Source organism: Ceratotherium simum, chromosome 17 (assembly GCF_057802395.1).
Source record: "Ceratotherium simum simum isolate JZ-2026a chromosome 17, ASM5780239v1, whole genome shotgun sequence".
Lineage (NCBI taxonomy): Eukaryota > Metazoa > Chordata > Mammalia > Perissodactyla > Rhinocerotidae > Ceratotherium > Ceratotherium simum.
Window position 1 is genome coordinate 52,881,218 of NC_141916.1, and position 14,559 is coordinate 52,895,776.

A 14,559-nucleotide genomic window follows, 5' to 3' on the forward strand; every position below is an offset into this window, starting at 1 on the left:
GGGAACAAACAGCAGTCATTAAATAGTTCACTATGTTTCCGGAATTTGTCAGGAATTGAGTCGATCCCACTTAACAGTTTAACAGGGTCAAAGTTTCCAAAAACATAACTAGAATAAACGCTGAAAGTGCGACAGACTACTTCAACAGGTGCCACTGTCAAAAATCCGAGATAAAAGGGTGCTGTTAGGCAATTAACTCAGGCTGGGTATTATTAAAATTTAGACTCTGGAGGGTTAAAATCCACCATGTCTACTACTGGATCATACATTTCCTGTAGGTACCAAGTTTGAGATTACCGACGGGCAGATACCCCTTTTCTGCGTGGAAAGTACGGTTAAGAAGTGACTCCTAGAAGAAACAAATGCACCAAATGATCCTTGTCCTCGTCCTCCGAGAGAACGACGGGCACCTGCCGGGAGCAAGATGACGCACACCCTCATCACCACTGGGGATGTAGATTTCCATAACATGAAGCAAGCACTTGGAGGGCATCTTTGCCATTACCCAAGATGGCGACCCGAGCAGCCTCATGTTTCCAGGTTTCAACATGGCTTCCGCAATCCGCGCCATCCGAGGTTAACCTCTGGAATCAAGCTAAACTCACACGGAAGTAGCGTAAGCGGAAGTTGCCGCGTATCGCAACTCCCCACTCCTGTGTCCGGCGCCGTTCCTACGTCCCGCCCCCGGTGGCGCGGAGAGCAGAGCCAAGATGGCGGCCGAGTTGGAGTATGAGTCGGTACTGTGTGTGAAGCCCGACGTCAGCGTCTACCGGATTCCGCCCCGGGCCTCCAACCGCGGTTACAGGTACTGAGCCCGAGGCACTGCAGCGCACGCGTACCTGGTGGGGGATGACAGTTTCTTCCTCAGGTAGCACGCTGCCCGTCCCTGCCGCTGTCACTTCTGGGTTGTCACCTTGCTAGCCTCCCCACCTGGCTTGTTATCGCCCTGCTCTCCTGCTCCTCCTCCACTCTGAACTGCCATTAGCCTTGTTTCCGCTGCTTTAAAAAAATTACCATCCTGCATCCTCCCCCACTTCCTCCCCCGGACCCCTCTGCGTTATCCATCTGCTCCCCATCGTCCACATCCTGTCGTGCCTGCTCCATCGCCAGTCACCTTTCTTTTGCTCTTCCTTGCGTCCTTCAGATTGTCACCCTCATCCCCCCCCTCCACATTTCTAATACTCCGTGCACATTTGTGGGTAATCCTTGTGTTGTTGGCCACTCTATGGATGAGCTAATTTATGTTTTGTGCTGTTTTCAGCCTTGCCACCAAATATCATCCACCTTTTGGTTTTCTCTTCAGCTCTTTTGCCAGTGGGCAAAGGTTGTGATCATAAGTTTTCCAATGGTTGTCCAGTCTGTGTCTGTTATATATTTTCTTGTTGATTATATAGTATTTTCTATCTTCCTTCTGTCCTTCTCCTCTCTTGACCTCCCCTATAGCTTTCCCCTACAGAGTTAATGCAGCATTTTCTCTGTAGGGCTACCAAACCATGTTGTAATGTAATGACTGTGAGAATCTGAGAATGCTGTAGGAAGTGATGAAGTCAGGTAGTCGAAAGAGTTAACATGTAACTCACTGGGTTACATGTTGAAAAATATGAGTATGTGCCCTGGCAACTTAACAGCTGTATGATTTGGGACACATCTCTTAACCTCTCCAAGCCTCAGTGTTCTCATCTGTAAAACAGAAAAAAAAAGTTAGTGATAATAAAATCTGCTCTATTTTTGGAGGGTTAAATGAAATCATATAATAAATGTGAAAGAATTTAGGAAACAGTAAAGCAATATATAAATATATGATACTGTGCTTATTCCTCTCTCTGACCCACATCACCATCATGATTTTCCTCTTGGCATTTGTTATTACCTTGGCTGAAAAGTTATCCTCTCCCTATGCCGGTGATTTTGCCTCCTTACTGCAGTTTCATTCATCATGAATCAGTATCTTGGTGCTTGCTGACCTGTGCACTAGACCCTGTGGGTTGTGCCTTTTGGCAAAGAGATAGTCCTAATTTCAAGCTTTCAGTCAGACCCCAAATTGACCATGAATGGGAATCTGCACGGTTTTTGATGGTAGTGACAGGTAGTAATGTGTGTGACTCATCTGAGACATCACCTTTTTTGGGAAGCCCTCCTTGACCCTTCCAGTCTGACTTGGGTGTGCTCTCTGTGTGCTTTCGTAGCGCCTATGCTTGTCTCTATCACAGTGCTCTCCTTCTGTGTTGTAATTGATTGTTTGGTCTCCTGTTTCTCCAGACTGGACTATGAACAACTTGAGCTCTTTTTTAACTTTATATTCCCAGAGTCTAGCACAGTGACTGGCACTTAGTGGGCACTCTGTAAATGTTGACTCAAAGAAGAAATAAGTAGATTACACTTAACCGCATAAATCAGCATTGATTAAACTGTTAAATAAGGTAAAATAGCTCATGACTTTCAACTTTAGGAGTTAAGACTTCCTAAAGGATATGATATACATTGAAGTGGGATTCTATTCTTTTTCTTCTACTTTAAACTTTTTTAAAGACCTTCCTTCTCTCACCCATCTGCATTCTCTCCCTTCACTTCCTAGTTTATCCACAGCTTTTATTCTTATGTCAGTTAACTGCACTGAGCCATCAAAGCAATTTCTTAATTTTCCTCTTTTATTCTTTTTCTCATTATCCTTCTGTTTTCTATGCTTATTATTGACATTTCTTATTCTCCAAGAGGCATTTTATCATCAACCACTCTTCTCTTGGTATGAGTGAAGAGAACAGAACTAAGTTTGAATTGTACTTTTCATTTATTTGCTGGGTTACCTTTAGCAAGTCACTTAACTCTTTTGAACTTTAGGTTTCCTCATCTATAAAAATGGGTATACTACTACTTACCTTGCAAGATCCCTTCACTTAATTTTCACAAGAATGGGCATAATGCCTGGCACATAATAGATGCTTGATAAATATTACTTTTCTGTCTTTTTGTCTGCATAATCTTTCTTGTTATTTACCAGAACCCATTTTACATTATGAGCATGATTTATTCTCTAGGCTGCCATTTAAGGAAAAACTGGGCTTTTTAGGAAGCAGGAGAAATCCTTTCTTTGAGTGGCTAGTAAGATCAGAGGGAATAAATGACTGTGATTCACCTAGTGTAAGCTGTTTCTTCGTAGACTTTCACTGACCAGACTTATGGAAGGAAAATTTAGGTTGATGAGAAAATTAAATATGATGAGAAAATGGTTTCCCGACCTATAAAACTGTTTTTTTTATTCATCACTACCCTCCTCCCCAGCTAAATTAATATTAAACTGTATAGTGTGTTTTAATGTGATGGAAAGAATGCTGGACGTTGAAGTTAGGCGTTATTAGTTACCATATCATTGTCCTTTCCTTCATTTAGAGAGAGAGAGGTGATAGGCTTTTCATGTCTATTCCATATAGCTGCTGTAAGGATTTATTGCTAAGGTAAATGAAAATTTATGAGGTCAGTTTAGAGTATTGTCAGAAGATCAGCAAAACCGCGAGTTCTTTAGGCTAAGTTTTGGGAGTGGGAGAGGAACTAAGGCTGATGGCCCATGAATATCCATTCACTTACTGTGAATTTGTTCAATATTGGCCACTAGACACACATGATAATAAGATAAAGAACCTGTCCAAAGAAACACACCTCGTAGGCTTGTTGTTAATATTTTCAATGACCGTTTACGCTATGTCTAGCTCTTGATGGTATGGTAGAATAAGTAATGACTCATTTTAAAAAATTTAATAGGCAGGGGACCTCTAGACGCTCTAATCTGGATCAGATTCAGGTATTTGAGAGTCTTTAAGGGCATGGCATCAAGAAAGGGCATGACAAGGATTTATCTTACAAATGCTGTTCAAAATCTGTGCTCATTTTAATTTTCACTTTCTTCCTTTCCACCTTTTGCTTACCCTCTTGTTAAATTCATTCTTGTTCAGATAAACTTTATTGCTACCTTTCTAATCTGCAAAATTAGTTGTGAGGTTCCTAAAGGATAAGTTGTTAATAACTTTTACTTTGCACTCCGTTTTCCACACTCCTGGCAAGACAAAATCACAAATGTGATGTTTTGTAAAATTGGTCATATTTAAATAATGTCTTAGATTTCATTCAAATTCATTTATAACACAGATTATAAATACTCAGTGTTTTTTAATGCTTCCATGGACATTTGTATCTCAAGCCCACATGTCTTTCCTGACCTCTAGACTCATATATTCAACTATCTACTCTATATCTTCTCTTGAAAATCTACTAGACATCTCAAACTCAGCATATCCAAAACTGAACTCATGACCTTTCTTCCCAGACATTCTCTACTTGTAGCCTTCCTCATCTCAATTATTGGCGACTCCTTTGCTCAGGCTAGAAACCTTGAAGTCATCCTTGACTTCTTTCTTTCTCTTCCACCTCACATGCAGTCCATTAGATAATCCTGCTGCCTTCACTTTAAATATCAGAATCTAGCCACTTCTGCTACTATCTCTTCCTAGTCGTCATCATGACTCTTCTAGATTACTGCCGTAGTCTCTTAGCTAATCCCCCTGCTTCAGCGCTCATATCCCTACATCTCTTCTACACACAGCAGACAAAATAATCCTTTTAAAATAAAAGGGAGATCATGTCACATCTCTGCTTAAAACCTGTAATGACTTCTCTTTCACTCAGAGTAAAAGCCAAAATTCTTACAATGGCCTACAAGGCCCTACGTGATCTGACCTTCTGTTACCTCTCCCACCTTATCTCTTCCGTTATTCTTCCTATTGGCTTCCTTTCTTGAGGGCAAACATGCCAGGCATTTGCCTACCTTAGCACCTTTTTGCTGGCTGTTCCCTGGGCCTGGAATGCTTTTCCCCCAGATATCTGCATGGATAACTCTCTCACTTCCTTGACATTTTTGCTCTTATTTTACCTCGTTAATAAGGGGACCACCCTCTTGAATGCTGCAGCCTGTTCACTGTCCTGCTGCCTCCCCAGTCTCCCTTTTCTGCTTCTGCCTTTTCTTTTAACCTTAGCACTTAATCACCTTCTGAGATAGTAGTTATTTTACTTATTTATTGTTTCTTTTTTATTGTCTATCTTCTTTTAGAATGTAAGCCTCATGAAGGCAGGAGTCTTTATTTTGTTCGCTGTTTTATCCCAAGCACCTAGAGTAGTGCCTGTGACTTCATACACACTCTGTAAATATTGGTTGAATTCAATGAAAGATAATAATATGTTTACGGATTTGGAAAGGCTTCTGTTACCCAGTATATTTCATTTACCCAGTATATTTCATTTAATAGATTTATTGTTACCTGATCAGTGAAACACTATTATATAAAATATTATCTATAGTATGGAAATAGTATCATTATGAGAAATTTTTTTTACTGCTTTTGTTTGTACTTTTACATGTCTTTATTGATGCTTATTAGACTCTAAAATCCTGAAGTAGTAACATTGTCTTCTGTTTGCTTTGGACTGTGTGTAGCATGAGGCATCCATATTGAAGGGATCATGAGTTATTCTTGTTGATTATTTAACAGGTAGAAAGAATAAGCAATCCAGGACAGGGAAATAGAAATATGGCAAATGATTTTGCGTAGGTTTTTAGTATATTAAAGACATGGACCCGAGGCCTGAGGCTTCCCGTTTTCCTATCCTAGGGCATCTGACTGGAAATTAGATCAGCCTGATTGGACTGGTCGTCTCCGAATCACTTCAAAAGGGAAAATTGCTTATATCAAACTCGAGGATAAAGTTTCAGGTAATCTGTGCTCATGACGCTCTAACATATTAAGTATATTGGTTTGATGTGCTTTTTTAAGTACCTTCAAGTACTTAAAGTGACTGGAATGGAAATATTTGTTAATTGGAGTTTTAGATTTTTGCTTCCTTTGCTCAAAAAGTCTTTTTTTACTTGTCAGGGGAGCTCTTTGCTCAGGCACCAGTAGAACAATATCCTGGTATTGCTGTGGAGACAGTGACAGATTCCAGCCGCTACTTTGTAATCCGGATTCAGGATGGTACTGGTAAGGGATATGGGATTTTGAGGATGAGAATAGGGAAATAGGTAATGCACTTCAATGAAAGTGTGTCCCAGTTGCCTTTATCTTACTTTAGTTTACTAAATTTTTCCTCCCCTTTTACAAAAGTTAATATAGTTGCTAAAGGAGAAGGATTAACATGTTAGTTATAATAGATACGAACACAAGTTCAAGACATGGTGATTAATAGGTAGACATAAATAAATCAAAATGCATATCTAACAAAAGAATTAACACATATTGCCTATTCATTGTTTGTGGTGGTTTTGGTGGGACTGTCTTAAATCATCTATGTCTAGGGCAGTCATTCTCTAGCTTTTCTCCATAGTCTGTATTGGAGGTTGGCAAACTTTTTCTGTAGAGACACAGATAGTAAATATTTCAGGTTTTGCAGGCCAAGTGGTCTCTATTGCAACTACTCACTTCTGCTATTGTAGTGTGAAAGCAGCCATAGATAATATGTAAACAAATTGGTGTGGTTGTGTTCTAGTAAAATTGTATTTACAAAAACAAGCTATGGCAGCATTAGGCCCACGTATGGGCCAACTGTATGTAGTTTGCGGACCCCTTGTCTGTGAGAAAATGGTTCACTACCTAGTTAGGGTACCTGTTGGGTTTTCATTGGGTAGAATTTTTCCTAAAGGATACTTCCTATTCTGAGTATTCTTATCTTTTTCGCAGGGCGTAGTGCTTTCATTGGCATTGGCTTCACAGATCGGGGTGATGCCTTTGACTTCAATGTCTCCTTGCAAGATCACTTCAAGTGAGTGAAGCTTGTTCTTAGTTACCAGGTTACATGGTTTTGGGAGTGCTGCTTCTCAGTTGAGTGGGCACTCTCTCTTTTACCTCCTGTTTTCTTTATTTGGTGAACTAGTTTACTATCCATATAAATCTTCCCATTCATTCTGTTGCCTTACATTATCTTTGTATCTATTCTGTCCTTTCCTTGTAGCCTGGCATATGTTTTAGATCCCTTCTGCAGTGGTTTGAGATGATGCTTTTGTTTATGCCTCTGGGGAATTCGTCCTTTTAGGTGGCTGAGGGAGGCATATAGTAACAGCAGGATGGTATGTGAAGTATGTGGGGAGTTTTGTGCCAATTTTTTTACTTCATGTAGCTGACATATTTTGTGCTTACTGCCACATTTCTTCAGCCCATCTGATTTTGGCGCAGCTGTGGTGGACAGCATCATGCACACTGTCAGCTTCCTACCTCAAGGGCAGACATACCTCTGCTTTTTTGCCTCAGGACTGTAAAAATTATGGAAGGCCACTCAGCACAGGGGTGCAGCCTTAAAGGACTGAGGAGCTAACACCCCCCTCAGGGGCAGCCCTCAACCATGGGGAATGGAAGTTGGTAGCTAAATGCCCTTTTTGGAGGGACAAGTTTAAAACACATTCTGTGTGGTTCCTCAGTGGTATTGAACCCCAGTTGCCCTCTTTCTTGGCTTTTCTTCCTTTTCTTTCTCACTCTTCATGTTCCCTCACTCTGCTTTCTGGAATTCTGTTTCACATAAATTAGCTATACTCAAATATGTGTGTCAGATTCTGCTTTCAGGGAATCTCAAATTAAGATAACTTACTTTTTTACTGAAGGTGGGTAAAGCAGGAATCTGAGATTTCCAAAGAATCTCAGGAAATGGATACTCGTCCCAAGTTGGATCTCGGCTTCAAGGAAGGACAGACCATCACGTTGAGTATTGGGGTGAGTATGGTTTTCTTCCCCCACCCCATCTTCCACCCACCCTGTATTTCCATAAGCCTGTGACTTCTCTTTTTCTCTCACTCTCTCTTTTTTCTTTTGTAGAACATTACAACCAAGAAGGGAGGTGCTTCTAAGCCCAAGACTGCAGGGGCTGGGGGCCTAAGCTTACTCCCACCTCCACCTGGAGGCAAAATCACTATTCCCCCACCGTCCTCCTCAGTTGCCATCAGCAATCATGTCACTCCACCACCCATTCCAAAATCTAACCATGGAGGTAGTGATGCAGGTAAATCTCTCTAGTACTTTTAACTTTGAGAAATCATATCTTAGGTTTTAATTGGGTAACACCTATTTGCCAAGGAGACTCCTGATATTTTTGCTATTAAATGGGACTTGGTACTGACAAGGTGATTCTGGCAGCCTCTAGCAAGGATCAAAGCTCTTCTAGTGAACCAAGAGTCATGGTATCTGGTAGGTTCTTTGGCAGAAGATGGGTGGATATTAAAAAAGACTATTTCCTTCATTGTACCTTGGTTAGATGCTAGAATGCCTGAGAGTCAGATGGACCAAGATTTCAGTCATGGCTCTGTTACATTGTATCTGAATGTGCTTGGTAACATTATGTAAGTTCTTTGAGTTTCAATATCCTTATCTGCAAAATAGAGATGTAAAAATACCCCAGGATTGTGAAGGTTAAATGATGCTATGCCACGAAGGACGGTACTTGGGAAATAGTAGCCATTCAGTAAATGTTATTTCCTAATCCTTTCCATTTCTTCACAAGGGTGATTGGGAGAAAATGAGACAACATCTCATTTGTGAATGTATTTTTGTTCTTCCGTACTATCTGGTGGGAAAAAGAATAGATAATAGTTATTTCCATTTAATGGAAATAATGAGAACATTAGAACTTGGAAAGGAACTTTCCTAAGATCAGAGTACCAGATATTGGAATCTGGGAGTTTTAACTTAGTGCATTGGATGATGTAGATCATTCGTATAATTGATTGCTAAGAGTAAACTTGCTGGAATTTTTGAGGTAAAAATGGTTAAAGCCTGCTTCTTTTGGTAAATGTCGCCAGAAGCCACTGGAGATAATATCTAACATTTATTTTTTATTTTGAGATAGTTATAGATTCACATGCAGTTGTAAAAAATAATACAAAGAAATCCCATGTACCCTTTGTCCAGTTTCCCTCAATGGTAACATTTTGCAAAACTATAGTCAAATATCACAACCAGCAAATGGACATGGATACCATCTACCGATCTTACCAGGTTTACATATTCTCATTTGTGTGTATATGTGTATTTAGTTCAGTGCAGTTTCTTGTGTGTAGATTCCTGGATCTGCCACCATGATCAGGATACAGAACAGTTCCATCACTACAAGGATCTCTCGTGCCACCCTTTTATAGTCACAGCTCCCTCCCCACCCCAGCCTCTTCCCGTCCCCCCCACTCCTTCACCCCTCTGGGTCCCTAACTCTTGGCAATCACTAATCTGTTCTCCATCTCTATTATTTTGTCACTTCAGGAATGTTATATAAATGGAATCATATAGTATATAACCTTTTGGGATTGGCTTTTTTTACTCAGCATAATTCCCTGAGATTCATTTAAGTTGTTGTGTACATCAGTAGTTTGTTTCTATTTATTGTTGAGTAGTATTCCACGGTATGGATGTACCCATGGAAAGACTTCTGAGTTGTTTCCAGTTTTTGGCTATTACAAATAAAGCTGCCGTGAACATTTGTGTATAGATTTTTGTGTGAACGTAAGTTTTCATTTCTAAGATTTTGCTTATGTTTCCCCTTTTCTTTTTTCTTCTCATACCTTATATTCAGATATCCTTTTAGATTTGGATTCTCCTGCTCCTGTCACAATGCCAGCACCAGCTCCAGTTTCTGCAAGCAGTGACTTGTGGGGAGACTTTAGCACTGCATCTAGGTATGAGCATAGTGAAACCAGCATATTCTCAATCAGACTACAGGCACACCTCCTGTTATTGTGCTTCACTTTATTGCGCTTCACAGATACTGCATTTTTTACAAGACCCTCCACCAGCAAAAAGATTATGACTTGATGAAGGCTCAGATGATGGTTAACATTTTTTAACAATAAAGTATTTTTAGATTAAGATATGTACATTGTTTTTTTTAGACATAATGCTATTGCATACTTAATAAACACATAACTTTTATTTGGGAAACGAAACAATTCCTGTGACTTGCTTTATTGCGATATTTGCTTTATTGCGGTGGTCTGGAACTGAACCTGCAATATCTCCAAGGTATGCCTGTATAGATGATATGTACAGTCAAAGGAGATCTTTGATCTGGGAGAACAGGGCATTTGCAGGTCACATAGTCTTTGGCAGGAATTCTAGGTAAGGAAGTATAGGAGTGCTGGGGATGGTGGGATAAGAAAGCCATAGGATGAAGTTTGAGTGCAATATTTCAAGCCTTGCTAAGTAGAATTGCTATGAAGTGTAGTTTCAGAAATTCTGGGCAGTGATTTCTTGGAAACTATTCAGTAAAGAAGGGAGTAGCTATCCTAATATTATGCTGTTGACTTTCTCTCCGTTCTCCTGTCTTGCAGCTCTGTTCCAAACCAGGCACCACAGCCATCCAACTGGGTCCAGTTCTGAATAGCATTGACAGGACATTAAGGACAGACTTGAAGAATAAAAATGACCTTGAGGGCACCAATCTGTGAGGGAAGTTGGGAACCCCTTCCCTCCCCAGAACCACAATTACTGGACAATCTTTTTCATAGTTTCTCCATTGCGTTCAAGCTGGTTTATGTCACTCCCCTATGTTGTTACGTGCTGTACAGCCAAGAAAGAATTTCTTATCTCCTGTTCACTGTCAAGGCAGAGGAATAGTGGGTCTTATCATACTTGTGGCTGACTGTGCAGGGCTCAAAAGGCCAGGGTCTCTTTGAGGAGGAAATGATCTCTAAAATTTTTTTCAAGCTTTTAAATTCTTTAACTTATTTCAGAATCATCTCATGACCCTTGTGTGCCTCTTTGTGAAGCCCTATTTAGCAATTTCAGGGGAGATAAAAACCTTGGAACTTCTTTTTCCATTAACCCAAGACTCTAAAAATGGACAGAGTGACCTTAGCGTTTACAAATTCAGAATTTTGATAGGGATAGGTATGAAGAAAGACCTGTTTCCTGGGTCTCTGCTACATATCTTCCTTCAGTCTTATCCTTTTGTGTGAACATCCAGTGCTGGGTGTAGCTCCAGCAGCCTCGTGTTTACATGTCTCTTCCTATGATAAGAGAGTTGTGTTGGTGGCACCTCCACTATTCTTTTGTTTGTTGAATAGTACAACATCTTTGATCAATGAGTGTCTCTTGGATGAAGGAGGTTCAAGGGGCTGTGTTTTCCAAGTTATATTCTAGAGAAGCGTTTACTTTCTTGCAGCTTCATCTAGTTGCTGTGTTTGAAGCACGGCATTACTTTGTATTTGCCCCATTATTTGACCTAAAGTTGAAGGATTTAGAGTTTTTAACCTGATTTGTAGAGCAGAGAGGTTGAAAGCATTTAACTCTTGTTCAGTACCCATATTGCCTTGCTGCCTGGGTATCTGGCCCCTTTCTGTAAACATATTTTTCAATCCATCCAGCTCTTAAGTAGAAAGCTGCTATTACATGTGTTGTCATTTATGAAGGAAGCTAGAGAGTCACAGCTTTAGCTGTGATAGGTTTTGCCCAAGTGACGGCTTTGATACCCATCACCCAGGGTATCTCAAAAGCAAGTTGTTCTCCCACCACGTTTCCTTTTGCCCCACCATTCCTTTTACAATACTGTGAAGAGTTCCCTTTCTTAGATGAATGGGCACTATCTATTTTGTTTGTTAAATGGGCAATTTTGAGGGTGAAATGGGTGGATATCGTTTCTTCCCTTAGCACCTATTTGGTTGTGTACACTCTGGCTGAAGGAAATCCTTGTATTTCGTTTCAGAATATGTTCTCTCTCCTGGATTTCCTTCTTGACTCTTTTTAACTTTGGGTCCATTTTTTTTCATTGCCTCTTGTTCTGTGCAGCTCTATTCTTACAGAGCCATGGCAGGACATTTTAAAATTCCAATAGAAAACACTAAAAGGAAAGTCTATAGAATCACTAGTGACTAATTACTGGGAACCTATTTTCTCAATCTTCCTCCATGTTGTGTTCTTTGTATTCTCAAGATGATAATATATTATGTATTTGAATTGCTGAAAAATTGAAAATGAAGTTTAAGATATATGTATATAAAGCGTATGGTGTATTGGTGCAATAATGGTAATTAAAAATATGGAAAAAGGTAGTGTCTCTTTTATCTTTTAATTTGCCTATTTCATTACTTTTTAAATTTAATTAACCTAGTAGGTAATAAAAGGACATTTTATATCTATTATTCTTTTTCAAGAAATAGAGCTTTTAAGAATTTGAAGCTAGACCTCTGTGCTCATGGTTCTAAACCCACAGAGCACTCCTTATAGAGATCATTGATATTCATTATTTATTTGCTGGTGCAGTTAATTTCATTTGCTTCAAATTATCTTCATGATCTAGGCCACCTCGCACATCCCAGATCTATAATCAGTATAAATGAAGGGAATCAGTATGAGAGAGAGAACTGAAGTCAGAGTCACAGACTTTGGAAACCAGAAAGATCTTGGAGTTCTCTTTCAGTGATCGTCATCAGGAGATACATCAGAATGATGTGGGAGCTTGCTTTTTTGTTTTTTTTTTTTTAAAGTCACACGTACTGCTCTCTCCAGAGATTCTGATGTGCCTCCCCTGTTTGCCCTCCTAGGCAGGGTGTAGATTTCTTCCCCAGCTGTGGCCTTTTTTAACATTACTGAGGTGGTGAGGCGCTATCGAAATGTATCTTAAACCATTAAGTTTTGTTTGAGGAAGAATGTGGACAATCATTTTTTAGCTCAGCCCCTCAGTTATACATTGATCAGCATTCACAGTTGAATGGGAACCTTTATTACTCCTCACTTTTTCCATTCTGATAACCTTGTAGGTGGTCGGCTTGCATCTAGCTTTCTTAGCTCCAATTCAGTTTATGTGTTGCCACCAGAATAATATTTCTAAAACCAAGCCCTGCTCATGCCCTTTCCTCCCCTATTCATTACCTTTAATGATTTTCCTTTGCTTACAGAATAAAGTCCAAAGTAAATGTTTAATCCTCAACACTCAGTTTTCCCTTTCACTCATGATGTGCTCCAGCAAACCAGGGTACTAGTTATTCTTCAAATGCCATCAGCACCATGAACATTGAATGCTTGCTAAAATTCCTTCTGCCTAGAATACCTTCCCTTCTATTGAAATCCTTCCCATCCTATAAAGCTAGCTCAAATACTACTTCATGAAATGTTACCTGTTCACTCAGTCTGAAGGATGATCTCCCTTGTTTTGTTTGGGTTGCTGTTGAAACTCTCTTCCTTATTACTTTTTAAGCTCTTTGAATATGAGGACCATGTCTTCATTTTTATCTACTCACTACTTCCCGTATACCTTTATAGGTAGTAGAGGCTCATTAAATACTTGTTCTATTTATTTATTGAGGTAAAATTGGTTTATAACATTATATAATTTCAGGTGTACATCATTATATTTTGATTTCTGTGTAGACTACATCGTGTTCACCACCCAAAGTCTAATTATCCATCACTGTACACATGTACCCTCTTACTCCTTTCACTCTCCTGCCTCCCCCCTCCCTCCTGGTAACCACCATTCTAATCTCTGTATCTATGTGTTTGTTTGTTGTTTTGTTTTATATTCTACATATGAGTGAAATCGTGGTATTTGGCTTTCTCCATCTGACTTATTTCGCTTAGCATTTTACCCTCAGGGTCCATCCATGTTGTCACAAATGCCAAGATTTCATCTTTTTTTGTGGCTGAGTAGTGTTCCATTGCATGTATATACACATCTTATTTATCCATTCATCTGTTGATGGGCACTTAGGTTGTTCACAAGTCTTGGCTGTTGTGAATAATGCTGCAATGAACATAGGGGTGCAAATATCTTTGAATTAGTGTTTTTGTGTTCTTTGGATAAATACCCAGAAGTAGAATAGCTGAATCATACAGTACTATTTTCAATTTTTTGAGGAATCTCCATACTGCTTTCCTTAGTGGCTGCACCAGTTATGTTCCCACCAGCAGTGTATGAGTGTTCTCTTTTCTCCACGTCCTCTCCAACACTTATTATTTCTTATCTTTTTAATAATAACCATTCTGATGGGCATGAGGTGACATCTCGTTTTAGTTTTGAATTGCATTTCCCTAATTATTAGTGATGTTGAACATCTTTTCATGTGCCTCTTGGCCATCTGTATATCTTCTTTGGAAAAATGTGTGTTTGGATCCTTTGTCCATTTTTTAATTGGGTTGTTTGTTTTTTGTTGTTGAGTTTTATGAGTTCTTTATATATTTTGGATATTTCCCTTGCCTGGGGAAACATGATATTCGAGAAGATACTGCTAAGACCATGTCTAAGAGCATACCACCTATGTTTTCTTCTAGGAGTTTTATGGTTTCAGGTCTTACATTCAAGTCTTGAATCCATTTTGAGTTAATTTTTGTGTATGGTGTAAGATGATGGTCTACTTTCATTCTTTTGCATGTGGCTGTACAGTTTTCCCAGCACCATTTATTGAAGAGACTTTGCTTTCTCCATTGTATGTTCTCAGCTCTTTTGTCAAACATTAGCTATCCATAGATGTGTGGGTTTATTTCTGGGCTCTGAATTCTGTTCCATAGCTCTGTGTGTTTTTGTGCCAGTACTGTGCTGTTTTGATTATTA

At 39.5% G+C, this 14,559-nt stretch overlaps 1 protein-coding gene across 1 annotated transcript; it reads left to right on the top strand.

Annotated features, from left to right (window-relative positions):
* The first annotated feature begins 673 nt into the window (after positions 1-673).
* Positions 674-12,059, top strand: NECAP1 (NECAP endocytosis associated 1). Its single transcript, XM_004438665.3, has 8 exons — positions 674-805; positions 5,658-5,758; positions 5,919-6,023; positions 6,720-6,801; positions 7,634-7,742; positions 7,845-8,028; positions 9,589-9,691; positions 10,343-12,059. The coding sequence occupies exons 1-8, from the start codon at positions 711-713 to the stop codon at positions 10,389-10,391; spliced, it is 828 nt and encodes a 275-aa protein (XP_004438722.1). The 5' UTR covers positions 674-710; the 3' UTR covers positions 10,392-12,059.
* The last annotated feature ends 2,500 nt before the right edge of the window (positions 12,060-14,559 follow it).